Source organism: Priapulus caudatus, unplaced genomic scaffold (assembly GCF_000485595.1).
Source record: "Priapulus caudatus unplaced genomic scaffold, Priapulus_caudatus-5.0.1 Scaffold14, whole genome shotgun sequence".
NCBI classification, from domain to species: Eukaryota; Metazoa; Priapulida; class Priapulimorpha; order Priapulimorphida; family Priapulidae; genus Priapulus; species Priapulus caudatus.
The window spans coordinates 901,021-915,122 of record NW_014577075.1 but is presented as its reverse complement, the minus strand read 5'-3'; the positions used below and the strand labels follow the sequence as shown (position 1 = coordinate 915,122).

The window sequence follows — 14,102 nt, the reverse complement described above, 5'->3', positions numbered from 1 at the left end:
ACTAAATTGCTGAAAGTAATTGTTGTATAATTGTAATAATTGTATAATATCAGTAGATTATTGATCAATGAGTTGTAAACATTAGTTTCTGCATGTAGCTTGGCGAGAAAGGAAATAGGAGTAATAATATATTATAGGAAAGCATTATTTTAGGGTTATCACTTGCCAAGCTGTAACCTAACTAGTTATTACAAAAGGGATGGTACAAACAGCAACACTAATTGGATATATGCTTCAAAACACTACTGCCAGCTTTACCAACTGCCAATGTTTTTGGTTGTCTATACAGCCTATGCCATATAGTCGTTTATTCCCCATGGACATCTGCCAATCCACCAAATCCAAATTGGCATACAATTTGTACATTGGTAGAAAATGTGGCAATGATGATTCAGCCTTGCCTGGGTAAAATGTGTTATGTTACATTTCTGTTGTCCGCTTTTGCATATTGCACAATATAGTCTCATGGCAAATTTATTAACTTTTAATTTTGTTTTAGCGATTTCATATCAAGCTTCTGCGCTACTTGTAAAATGCTCAACATGAAGATTATACTCTGCGTGTGCAAATATTTTGCAGATCACATTGCGATGTGTGTATTTTGATGTCAATAATTACATTGTGTTATGTTTATTTCCTTCTTCTGCTTTAATGTACACATTGACATTATTTTTCCATGTGCAATCTGTTAATATGTCAAGAGTCCATTAATTCAGTCTAGAGATTCACTCTGTTCGCTGTTTTCAAACCCTCGTTAGTCTGAAGATGTTACCAGTGAATGGGCTGCGCATAATTAATTAACACATTGTTCTTGATATATATATGATATGATAGGAGATAGTACATCTTTGTATTTGCTCACTGCTGTAGTAAGGTAGTAAAATGTAGGTGACGGCACGTGGCGCTGTGGAAATGCTGCCACAATTTATCACCAGCATGGGTGCTATAGAAGACATTTACTACCACAATGTTCGAGAGGTAAGACTAGGCATCGTAGTGTTGTAACATATTGTTCCTCACCTGAGGGATGGTGCTCTTAGCCTTAGACGTGTATTATAATGTAATGAATATGATCGTGTGTAGGTACTTTTGTAGATCACGATATTGGAGAATAAAGGTTATCTGATTTGACTTGCATTTGCATATGCATATGATATCTTGCATCCAGTTAAAATTCGTTGGCTCAGTGTTGTGGATACAAGGCTACGTTGTTTAATGAACTCAAACCATTACGCGCACGCGCGGGCTCCTGTCCGGCCAGCCGTCCGTCTGTCTGTCTGTTTGCCTGTGTGTCTGTCTGTCTATCTGCCTGCCTGCCTGTCTGCCTACTTACCCACCTACCTACATAGTACATACTCACGCACATACCGACCTATCCACCCAAGCACTCACTTGCCCAACCACTACTTACCTACCTACCTACCTACCTAAGACACATCTACCTGGATCCACGGCCATCTATCGATAGAATGATGATGATGGTCATTGGTTCAAGAGGTCTCAAAACCTATCGGTAGATTTTGTGGAAATTTTCCTGTTACTTATACAATCGGTAAGGCAATACAAGGCAATACAAAGGCAAACGGTTACAATAGGAAGTCGGCCTTCCTCGTCACGCGAAAGGCAGATTTTACGAAAGCTGTAGATTCATTTAAGAACATTTTATTTTGGCGATAGATGTCGCCACATCTGCTGCTGTTCCAAAACACCCTGACCCGCGAGAACAATATTATTATGAATAATTTAATATTATATTGTCTGAATCGTGTAAATCGTAGTTTAGTGGTGTGTAATTTGTAATATTTTCTTTAAACCAACCTTCAGCATTTAAATACATCCTGTTCATCTCTTGGAAAAGAGTATGTGCTACCGTAGTACTACAGTACACGTAGTAATGCCTGGTAGTGGTATATGATGTATGGTAGGCCTACTCCTTTACTCCCATGACAACCCTTTCATTTGGCATTTCAGCAGGAAATGCGGCGTAGGTGGAATGGGGAGGTGGTGTAGTTTGTTAGGGAGGCTGTGAGCAGGATGTATCACACTTTATATACCGGACTATCTTGTAAAATAGACATACTAAGATAGACAAAACAAGACAAATTAATTTAGGGTACTAGAGTGTTAGGCGCAGTGTGTTACATACTCATTACATACTCAGTTACAATACTCTGTCTCTGGCAGGGTTAGAAATTAACTTTTGAACAATGAAGTCCAACGTACTCCCTACCCTCAAAAAGAGGGAGTCTGTAGCAAAATGAGGGAGTCCGCAGTCTGAAGTTCAAAACTAAAGATATTAACAATATAACGCATGTGCTTATTTTGAAGATTCATGGGGTACGTTGTACGTCTGCCCAATTTTCTTTGGACATTTGCTGAAAGAATGCTGCAATTCCGCGAGGCCGTGCTCTGGAATGAACTATAGTTAGTATAGCAGAATTTTTAGGGAGTAACACGCACTCCTGCATATGTCAAACCAGGGAGTCCGACAGTAAGTCAGGGAGTATTTGACTCCGGACTCGCGTTAATTTTGCACCCTGCTCTGGGATGCACATCAAATCACCGCCATAGCATCGAATACTGTATTACGCTGTATAATCATTTCCGTGGTGCGTTTAATTTTTGCGAATTCGCAGAACCGGCGTCCCCGACCGCGAAAATAACACCACGCGAAAATAACAACACGCCGTTCTTCACTGAATTCGGGAATCACAACCGCGAAATTAACCACTCGCAAAATTTGTTCGTCAGGTCTGAATCGGCGAAAATATCTGTACGCGAAAAATATGGCGTACATACAGTATCAATAGCATCAGAAGCATAGCATCGGTGGAGTCCAAGTTAGCCTTCTCGGTTCTAACTACGTTGGGAGAAGAAGTATAAAGATGCGAAAGCGGAGACGTGAAACAGCTAGTCATAGAACCTGTCGGGCTAAGCATCTGGTATTGGTTAAATGGGTTCATGTCCCAGTAACCACACCAACTTATATATTATATATTCCCATAGTTACGGACGTGTGCCATATCTGATAGGTTGGTCATTGAAAAAGTTGCTCAGTTTCTTAGTACTCGCGTACTGCTTACTGCGCACGTCTTTTGTTTAGATGCAATAACGTAACCCAACAAGAAATAGGACACACAATAGTAGAATACAATAATGCTAACCAAACAAGAGTAGGACACAACAATAGTAGATACATAATGTAAACCAACAAGAGTAGGGTCCCTACTCTTGTGTGTTACATTATTGTATCTCGTAGTCTTTTGTTAGCCCAAAACGTCACGTACGTCACACAAAACAGCCACAATGACATCACATTACAACAAACGATGCGCAGCAGCAGCAGCAGCAGCAGGCTGCCACCCACTGTAGCAGCAACAGCTGCATTGAACAATATCTATTGCACGAGCCCTGCTCGCCTCAATGGCACTATTTTTCTCTTACACTGATGATCTATACTAAAATAATATTTGGGGGTATTTTGCCTCTTAGTCAATTTAGGACATGTCTGAACAAACTGAGTTACGTGGCTATCAGATCTGCCAACCAAGCAAGAGAAGCAGTAAGTATATAGAAATCAATGATGTGTACGTATATTTTAGAATGATTTGTGTTTAATACACAGTAAGTATGCCACAAGTGATACCTTTACTAAGGGTTATTCAACTGGTGCCCTCCTACTTTTATGGCAGGTTTATCAAAGTGATTATAAAAACTTTTTTAATCATGAATATCTTTGAATCACAGAAGATCACAAGATAATGTGCTTAAAATCCTGTAGTGGATCAAATTCTGATCACTGGTAAGACCACAATTAAAAAAATCTTAGTTTGCCCTCACGACCCAGGCTAAGAGTTTGGGTAGGTAGTAGGCTTTTTTTAATTTTTTTTTTACAAATTTAGCATGTGTCTACATGCTCGGTGTGCTTGTGTGGAGATACCTTTATGTTGAATGTTTGTTTTGCTTGGTACATATAATGTATTGCCTAAAGATTTATTATAATGTACAGTGATACAATTTGTTTAAAAAATATCAATAAAATTGTATATATTTATAATAACACTATTCTATAATGTGTTAACTTAAGATGTGGATGATAAATATATTTTATATGAACAATGAGGGTATTCAATCGTTTACCGCTAGTATATGTGCGGTGTTAATGATACCGTAAGTGTCTATGGAAGGGGCCCTTCCATGTCACTATCTGAAATGTTTGAAAATTAGACCCCCCAGATGTCGTTTTCTGTGCGAAGCAGGGGGGGGGGGTCCGACCGCCCTGGACCCCCTCCCCCGCCTGTACACGCCCTGCAGTAATTAAATGATTTAGGTCTGCCTATGTCTCCAAAATTATCATTAATTCTAGGTAAGGCTTTCAAGTGGGGCCAGCAGGAAGAGAGTTTTTTTTTTTATCTCAAGGGGGGTATATTTGTAGGCAGGCATCCCCTCATCCTTCAAGAGCGGGGGGGATGCATCCCTCCCATCCCCCGGGATTTACGCCCATGTGAACAATATCAATACTCTTACGCTTTTAGTATTACTTAAATTAGTTTAATTACTCTTTATTTATGGAAAGCATTCATTTTCAATCTATCTGAAATGGTGTAATAATGTTAATGAAATGGTAAGAGCATTTAATTTGTCTGTCAAATTCGAATGTAGGGTGCCTAATATCTGTTTCAATGGAAAATAGTACATGTTGCAGCCTACATTAAAGTTATCATTAAAATTGAATTAAAAAATTTTACTGCAAAATAATTATTTAATTTACTTGTCAGCTTAGGTAATTATTTGGATATTATTGTCATCCTGATGTTTAATGATTTCAATTGCGTTTCTGTAGAATGATCAACGCATAGAGTCAAGAAAGAAACATTTGCTGCTAATGATATTGCATTTTCTTGACCAAGAAGGGTATGTTAGCAAATATTTTTATGGCATAGTAACAAGTGTATTTGAATTGATGTATTCACAACCAAACACTTATAGGAAGAAATAGGCCTATAGTGACAAAATGACAATAGTAATTGCCATCTAATAATGGAAAATTTTGTCATTGCCCTTAGCTATATAATAATTGCTCTGAGATTTTTCGCACGCATGGCATCTCAATTAGTTGTCCAAAATACATTGGTTTCAGCTATGTAACAAGTGCACACACCCTGGAAGGTGAAACGAGTCTCTGTCTTGGCAAATACGAGATCTGTGACAACATAGATCTGGAGACAGTACTGCAGGAATACGAGTCCTACTACTATATCCGGTTTCAGAAGCAGCCAAGGTTTATTAAGAAGATAACCACCAAAAGTGGTTAGTATGAGTTTAGTGTAATATATTGGTATCTGTTTATTTAGATAATACTTTAATATTAAGGGTGCACTGTGATTAGTGATCAGAATTCCCTATAATTAGAAGGTAATCACTGACTAAATTGCCCATTATAGCTAGTATTACCACATTCGTGCATATAGCAAGACAGTGACTGTGTTTACTACATGTAGGAATCATGTAAGGCCTAGTGTAGCTAGATGATGTAATAATCTCACCAGTACTCAATGATCACACTCCTGTTATAATTAACATATGCTCTATTGTGAGTTTATTGTGATTAATTATAACTTTTAAACTGATTTTTATTTTTTTTATTGAAAAGGCTTTATTCTACATACAATCAACAATATGCTCAAACTACAATGTGTTAGTGTACACTTCTCTAGAAGGTACACCTGTCTGTAGAGGACACTTGGTGTTTTTTCTTTTAATGGTAGTTATACCCAAACCCCAACACATATTACAGGTGCCCATCCATACAGGACACGTTTGGCAGTTCTCTTGCTTAACCCTTATATATATATATACAGGTCTCACTGTGTATGATTATGTGTATTGTGATGCATGTTTGATTGATATTCTCTTTGTAGCTGATCCTCATTCAAGAAGAACGCACAAAGAGCGACAACAAATTCAGTAAGTTGTGCGAAAAGGTCATAATTGAAGAGAAAGTTTTACATTGAAATTTTTACATTTAGCCCTTTTAGCACTTTTAGTTTTACACTTGCACATATATTGTCCCATTCAGGTATATAGAACTGGATTCCTAATCAGAATGACAATTGCACCACTAGGCAGCAGATCGCCAATTACCACATTGGTCCTTATAGTTAGGTCTGAAATCACGGTTAGAAATAGTTAGTACTGTTCCTTTCTGAGGCTAGTTTCTGCTACTATTGATAAAAATAGGAGTGGCCTAATGACATAATTTTGCAGATCACAAAACATATTGGTAACTGCTGCTTGTCATGTGATGACTGACTTACCTCTAGTGTTCCAGATCAATCTAGGTGCTCATGTGACGAAGCTGTGGTTTGACCATAGTCAATGGAGCTATCACTAAATAGCTTACATGATAGATAACCATTGACATTGCGTAGGTTTTTTAAGAAATGTGATGTACACTATGGGCTGTGAACAGATTGCTCTACAGTGTATGGTGTTTCTTCATATTATCGGCAGTTGTAAAGATCGTAGCGCCTCCCTACCAAAACTGGAGGCTGAGACACAGCAGTTCACCCAGAGTGGCTTTATTCCAGCTGTCGTTCCAGCCATTGGCGTCATACCCGCTGCTCTACCAGCTTCAGCAATAAGTTCACTACCTGCTGACAAATATGCAGCGACAGGTAATCCTAGAATTTCTTTGTGAATTCAGAGATATGAGTACAATATTGCTTTGCATGAATTTGCAAAAGAGTGTCATCACGATATCGTGCAAAATTTTCAAATCTATTCATTATATTTTGTAATTATTGCTGCCATAGAAAAGAATGTTAAAGGTAGAATTATCTAAAATGAATAAATGAAACCAACCCATTATACTCTTATCATTGCAACAGGCGAACAAATAGTTCATGAACTCGCTTGCTGGATCTAGAATAATAATTCTGATAACACTAATGTCATACTAATTCATGCAGCAGTATATAAAATAATCCATGGCACCTAGCTGCCACAATTATTAACTATGCTGTTTTAAAATGTACGGTACCCATTATCATTTGCTACCAGTTGGGGGCAGTAAGGAGAATAGTAATGTTGAGGCCCAACAAGGCAGACCAAGAGGAGGCAATGCTACAAACAGAGGAGCACAGAAGGCAAAGACAACTGCCTCTGAAAGGCATCTGCTAGAAAAAACGAAAGACTCTAAACAGGCACAATCTTTACTCATTTTCTTATTTTAATTTTTTTTAAATTTAATTAGTGCCCACTTCAACAGTTATTAATTATAATTGAAACATTCCATGAAGTTCACTTGTTCGAGATACTTGAGAAAAATATAGCATAGAATCACTTAATTTTTCCAATTTTAAGGGATGTGCTTCAAATTGTATATTTTTATATTCCTTATTGTAGGTTAATGGGTTACAGACAAACTCCTCTCTGGAACTGGAAGGTCAAGCAACTGGAATATCTGTACAGAACAAATCGCACATGTCAGCTAGTGATCGATTTCCAGCAAAGGTCAGCATAGTCATGAGTGGCGGAATGGCGGCATCACCCTTTCCCATGATATCTTGATAATATTAACAAACATTGTGTAGCGTTTTGTGTCCTCCCGGCGACACCCGATGGCGCCACCAGTCGACACGTAGTGACTAGCAATAACCTTAGGTAAGAACACTCACCTAGTATGTCTGGATGCGTTGAAATGGCCGTATCGTCGTCACCCGGACTCCGCTAGCCACCAGAGCACCTCATTGCTACTGTGCTCACTTCGTAGTACCCAACCCGGCGTTCGTTCTGGCTCCGGTGCGATAGCGTGGTTAGTCAACAATGCCACACCACAAACATGACAACGGGGCACCGTACCCTGCTCTGCTGGCCTTACGTTACGTCTTATAATAAATGTCAACCCGGTGTATAAACAAAAGCTATACAGATATAGGCGTAGCCAGACAAAGGGTTAAATAACCGGCAGGCTCTCTACTGCACGGCTGCTCACAGCTTAGGCCAGTTTCTATCCTGCACGTGAAGCGTTGGCACTCCCCACTCTCTACTATTTCAGGAGTCCATTTAATACTCTACCCACTGTATTTACATGTATGAGTCTCACTCCCACGTGGTCTGTGAATAATTCTGGCTATTATTTGTCCCTCGATATGGCATGTAGAGGTCAAGAGGTGGCAAGATATTATTTTAAGTGTTATTTACATGACGTGCAGTTGCTCAGAGTTTTTAATTGCCTAAGACCGGCTTGATCCCGAGGGTGTCAGAATAGCTGGGTCTAACCTTAATATGTAACTCAGGAAGGGATAATACTGTAAAACCCTTTCCAGAACCTCCCACATTCTAAGCCTGTCTGGGAAAAGTAAAAATACAATAGGCTGGACACTCAAACCAGTATTTGGTGAACACATCGTTGAGGCGTTCATGTTTACAAATAGCCTAGTGGTGCTCTTCCACTTCTCTCTTCTTACCCATTACCTTTAGTTCTCCCATGCTATGGTTTTAAATCTGTGGCTGTGCTCTGGCAGCTCTCTATTACAATGTTCTCTATATGGTATTTAAAATTGTGAAAACGTGTGTACATTTTTATTTTGTTATAATGTTAATATTGTTGCACCATGTAATACCACAGAAGAATGATTAGTAGGTGTGAAAATTTGATAAATGGTTCAATTCTTTGTTATAGCCACTGATTGATACCAACTTGAATGGCAAGGAACAAAATGAAATGAATGCGAGTGATGTTGATAGTGTGACTGTAAGTTATTTTTTATAATACCAAGATGGCATTTTCTTAATAGCATCATTTTAATACACGAAATAAGTCAAAATAACATTGAATTGTAAGTCATATTAATACTGTATTGGCATAGTACATATATGTTGTTCATCCTGTGTCTGGCTGTCTGCATGACAAATAATAAGTAATTTTTAAAATAAACGATTTACCTGGGGTTTTCATTAATATTTATAGGACAAGTTGTTGAAGCCGGTGAGTGCTTTTTCCAATTACAACAGTGAGTTAAGTGAGTTGGCACAGGTCATCACTAGAGACATCTACCTAAGGAATCCTGCTGTCAAATGGAGTGACATTATCGGTCTTGATAATGCTAAGCGATTTATCAAAGAAGCTGTCGTTTATCCAATAAAGGTGCGCAATGACACATGATTTCTGTTATTAAAAATGTGGGTAGTGTAGGCAATTTTGGTCTTGCACAGTGGAATGGCATTAGGTTAGTTAAAGTATACACTACTCTCAGAATTTCCTCTTAATTATAGTTAATTATTTACATATCTGAAAATCAGGTACACACACAATAACCATAACAGCCTTGTGTAATGAGATTTTAAGAAAACCATGTATTGTATCTGCTCAAATTCTTCCACTAATCAAATGTACTAATTAACTTTTCATTTGTGTAACACTTCCAGTGATAAGTCGCATGGCAAAGTTAATTCACACATTAAAACGAAATAGACTATCGAGAAATTAACCAAAACATTACGATAATTTTACACGTTCATTCTTCGCAGAGATCGCAACATTGGCAGGAATAAGTATTATCATTTTATTTTGAGACATTGTACAGGATTTAGTGCCATTGTAATGAAATGTGTATAGACTAGTAAATGTTTAACACAGATTTTTAATGATTGCTTTTCATGCTTTTATTCTACTCCCTGTAGTATCCTCAACTGTTCACTGGGATACTAAGCCCCTGGAAAGGGTTACTGCTTTATGGACCACCAGGTATTTACTATTTATTATGACTCATGATCTTTACTAGTAATAATTTATTACAGAGCGTGTTATGATCGTGTATATTCATATCATATTGCTGTAGGCTATTCTGTTCTATAAGCCACGAAATATGATGTATCTTCATAGTCTGAGACTAAAATTATGTACGTGTTTATAGGAACAGGAAAGACCATGTTAGCTAAGGCTGTAGCGACTCAGTGTAGAACGACCTTCTTCAACATCTCAGCCTCCAGCATTGTAAGCAAGTGGAGAGGTGATTCTGAGAAGCTCATCCGGGTAGGTGTATCAGCTGCTGAAATAGTTGCCAGTATCCGTGCATATATGGCAAGAAAGCTAATTCAGTTGTGGATGTAATATGATCAGTGGATATGTATGTTACCCTTCCTTCCAAAATCAGGGCCCAGCGTGATAGTCTGGATGTGGCTGTGCTACAAATATTGTGGGTCTTAAAAGATATAGTCATATTGAATGCATGCAAATTTTCGTAGCACTACGGCAATTGGTGACGTTTTGCAACTATGGCGTTCAGTAATAAACTTCTATATAATCAAGTGCTCTCCTTACATCTAACGTCCATCAGGATTCACAACATCCAAGAAAATTGCGTGAAAGGTTCAGGAACTTTTCAAAATCTGAAAACAATCTATTAAAAACACTCATGATATCAACAAGTTATTCGATTGTGTACAGGTTTATAGTCAATGTAACAGTTGTATGTGGATAATAGTACCTAGTTTATTTAGTAAGAACTGGTAAGTAAATACTGTACACGTGAGATGTATTTTGAAATCTACAATACACTTAGTTTCATAAATCGAGCAAGATTGATTGAGATCAGAATTAGAGAACCTTGTGGTTGTAGCTACCCTTAATTATGCTTCCCTAATTAAGCATGTACTATGTTAGATGAATTGTGATCAGATAGGGTGTAAGGTAAATTATCTTTGTTATAAATACTCTCTATCGCAATATATCTTTATAATCAATACCATGCCCTGTTTTTCTTTTTCTTTTAAAATTGTGCATTTTCGGCATGTTTCCTGTCCACAGGTACTGTTTGAGCTTGCACGATACCATGCTCCATCCACGATATTCCTAGATGAAATAGATTCTATTATGAGTCAACGTGGCTCTGTTGGGTCTAGCAGGTGAGTTACATGTAGTATCCAAAACTCAGTATTATTACAAAGTTTTATAATATACACAGCAAGTACTGCCAATGCACGAAACACTGATGAAACTCGCTCAGATACGCATACAGTCAGGATACAGTCAAACCGCGACAGCTTAGAATGAGATGATGCCTTATAGAATTGATAGAATGGATACCTGTTTATAGCGATCATAAAAAAAATCCCTCTCTGAAAAATGACTTACGTAGAGTAGATACCTGCTCATCAGAAAAAGCAGACACTGATTTTGCATCTCTCAAGTAGACTCCCTCTGTATATGATGGTCAATTTCCCCGAAAAGTAAATGTTAGCTTACCTGCTATAGGCAGCCGTTCTCCTGTGATGATAACAGGTAGGACAGTGTACAATCAGGCTTACACAGTACGTAATGCAACAAAATCTTATCATTGCTCCACAATTAATGGGGGTAGGGTCATCCTCACTGTGCTGGCGCTTATGGCTTCACAGTTGACCTTCCTTATTGACCTTATTGACATTTGTTTATAAATGACACTTAAGGATTTTCTTGCGTGACTATTATGTTTAGGTTTGACTGTATATTTCTCATCCTTCCCTAAACATCAAGCTGCCGTAGTTGAGTGGAGTCGTATTTTACAGACAAGCTTGTCTCACTAGACTAATCATAAAGCACTCACTATATAAACTCACTAAGCCAAGACTATATAGCCCTGTGTTAGTCCGCGTGCGTCAGCACATGCGGATGCATAAATGGTGTGTTTTTATTAGGGGTGTAACGATATATCGGTATATTGCAATATATTTTGAAAACTCGATATATCGCGATACAACTTCCGGATATCGATATTTTACGATACGGTGGTATAACAAGAAATAAACTACTTGACACTTGCCTTTATGTCTATATTGTTAATGGGCTCGAAAATTATGCACTGGCGGTGTATATATTACGAAAGCACAATGCCTGCGCGACGCATACAGTATTACTGGTAAGCGACCACTGCATGGAGCACTGCGCAGTACTCGGTCGAGCGCACTGGTTCTTGAACACGCATCAGTCTAGCGTCGATCTAATATCACAACGAGGCAGCCAAAATGGCTATAATATATAAATAGCCAAAATAATACAATATATGATGATAAACCATCAAATTGTTACTATATCATGCATGGTATACACTTCCCAATACGTATTGGAAAACATTGCAATACGGTTTTGTCGTATTGCAATATATTGCAATACGGTTTTTGGTCGCAATACTCGCCCCTAGTTTTTATGCATGCATGTGTACACGTTGATGAATGTACACTTGCTGGCCTGGTCTTTCTGCACGTTCTGATATTTCAGTGAACATGAAGGTAGCAGACGAATGAAGACCGAGCTGTTAATTCAGATGGATGGCCTAGCAAAGACGGAGGACCTTGTGTTTCTCTTGGCTGCATCTAACTTACCTTGGTATGCTCTTATTTTTCCTTGCTGTACATATCGTGGTAGATCTGATTGTTATTAATCCAAGTGGAGTACCAGAGTAGATTTCAATCACCAAGTTTTGTGACTGTTTTCTTTGGCAAACAGATTTCGACCTTGTTATTTTAATGCTTTCGCACAGGGAGCTGGACGATGCATTGTTGCGGAGGCTCGAGAAGAGGATCCTTGTTGACTTGCCTTCCTTCGAAGCCAGAGAAGCCATGTTTCAGCATTATCTTCCAGCATTGGTCATCGATCGGTCAAAGGGACTAGAACTGAAAAGCATTATCAGTTACAAACAGATTGCGGAGGTTTGTGTACTATTTCCTCCCCATGCATTCAGTTCGTTCATATTATATGTTATATATTGTTATTATTTCTATTGTGTATATTAGTTGTTCATATGGTGCATTAAGTTATTTTCTTATTTAGAGACATCAGATGTGATTTTCTAGAATGAAACTTATGTGTAATGAATATATATAAACTCGGATGTTTGGTTACTACAGAAGAGTGATGGGTACTCGGGATCTGATATCAGACTGGTGTGCAAGGAAGCAGCCATGCAACCACTTAGAAAGGTGTTTGACATCCTAGAAAACTGCACTGAAGGTGACTTTCCATATACCATTTTAACACATTGTCAACTAATTGTAGACAATAATTAGAGACACTGTTTAGTGAAATAAAGATACTGTAAATTTATACATTTATAGCTGGGTAATGGATAAAACTTTTAATAGGAGCAAATTGCAGTTCATAGTTACATTGAAATAATCTTTAAGACGAGCTTTTAGCGTACATTCTCAGTCACTATTTGTAATTTAAATTCATTTAATAGTAAATTTCTTATGTCGTAGGGGATGATATCAACAACATTGTTCTGGATGAGATTACGACGGCAGATGTAGAATCGGCCCTTCGTGGTACAAAACCTTCTGCATCACACCTCAGTGGACGATACACCACCTGGCAGAAGCAGTTTGAATCTGCATGAACAATGAAGTTTGAGGTCGGAGAATTATGTAGCAGAGCTGTCACGTATGGAAGCCAGGCAAGGAATAAGGTATGTTAAGAGTACTGGTACGTGGTGCCATCTGTTGGGGCGGGCATACATAAACAAAATACGAAAACGAATATCTGTGTATTGCATGATATCATGAAGAAGAATTTTGTAAACCGTGTTGTGAAACTTCAGTGATGAAAATGCAGTAGACATAGTTTGATGTTTGTAAAGTTATATATTTGAAATATTAAATCATCACTTGAAAATTATAAATCACTAAATATCAATATTTTCATTTATACAAGTGTTTATCAGAGCAATCATCCACAACCTCACACTATCAAACTACTGACAGAAGTTTCTAATCTACCATCCTTTACTATTAAACTGTGTGCGAGCAACTGTGCATTGAATATCTTATGAACTCGTTTGTTACCCTTCTGGTTTTTCAAGTAATTTACTACTTTAGCTGTAGTTCTGAGAGGCAGCTGTAACAAAGAGCAATTCTAGATATCTAATATACACCTTATTCGATGCAGTTTTTAAGTACATTATCAAAGCCCTAGTGTATTCATTGTAAAGTATTCAGTAGACAGTGTAAAATACTATTCCCTAGAGATTGACGTGACACAGAACAGAGTTACACACAGAACTGCTGCATGAACAATATTGGTTTTCTTTTTAGCTCTAGTGACTTACAACGAATACGATGTG

The 14,102-nt window shown here is 37.9% G+C and overlaps 2 protein-coding genes across 9 annotated transcripts in view; both read left to right on the top strand.

Moving 5' to 3' along the window:
- Positions 1 to 1,131, top strand: part of LOC106809205 (glycerol kinase-like) — a 26,964-nt gene extending 25,833 nt beyond the window's left edge. Inside the window, exon 17 of the transcript XR_001393855.1 lies at positions 16 to 1,131. The gene's annotated coding sequence lies outside the window, so the exon portion shown is untranslated. The remainder of the gene's footprint in view (positions 1 to 15) is intronic.
- LOC106809152 (katanin p60 ATPase-containing subunit A-like 2) overlaps positions 1 to 14,102 on the top strand; it is a 17,997-nt gene that overhangs the window by 1,830 nt on the left and 2,065 nt on the right. Inside the window, exons 1-18 of one of the 8 annotated variants that reach the window (XM_014812145.1) lie at positions 1,897 to 1,916; positions 3,493 to 3,562; positions 4,844 to 4,914; positions 5,141 to 5,310; positions 5,922 to 5,967; positions 6,514 to 6,677; positions 7,063 to 7,205; positions 7,408 to 7,515; positions 8,687 to 8,758; positions 8,975 to 9,151; positions 9,688 to 9,751; positions 9,921 to 10,039; positions 10,814 to 10,911; positions 12,263 to 12,370; positions 12,525 to 12,693; positions 12,892 to 12,994; positions 13,243 to 13,448; positions 14,074 to 14,102. The exon at positions 14,074 to 14,102 is cut by the window's right edge and continues 2,065 nt beyond it. In XM_014812145.1, the coding sequence (XP_014667631.1) occupies positions 1,912 to 1,916; positions 3,493 to 3,562; positions 4,844 to 4,914; positions 5,141 to 5,310; positions 5,922 to 5,967; positions 6,514 to 6,677; positions 7,063 to 7,205; positions 7,408 to 7,515; positions 8,687 to 8,758; positions 8,975 to 9,151; positions 9,688 to 9,751; positions 9,921 to 10,039; positions 10,814 to 10,911; positions 12,263 to 12,370; positions 12,525 to 12,693; positions 12,892 to 12,994; positions 13,243 to 13,379 (1,824 nt within the window). In that variant the 5' untranslated portion in view covers positions 1,897 to 1,911 and the 3' untranslated portion in view covers positions 13,380 to 13,448; positions 14,074 to 14,102. The other 7 variants (XM_014812169.1, XM_014812177.1, XM_014812193.1 and 4 more) reach the window with 7 other exon arrangements.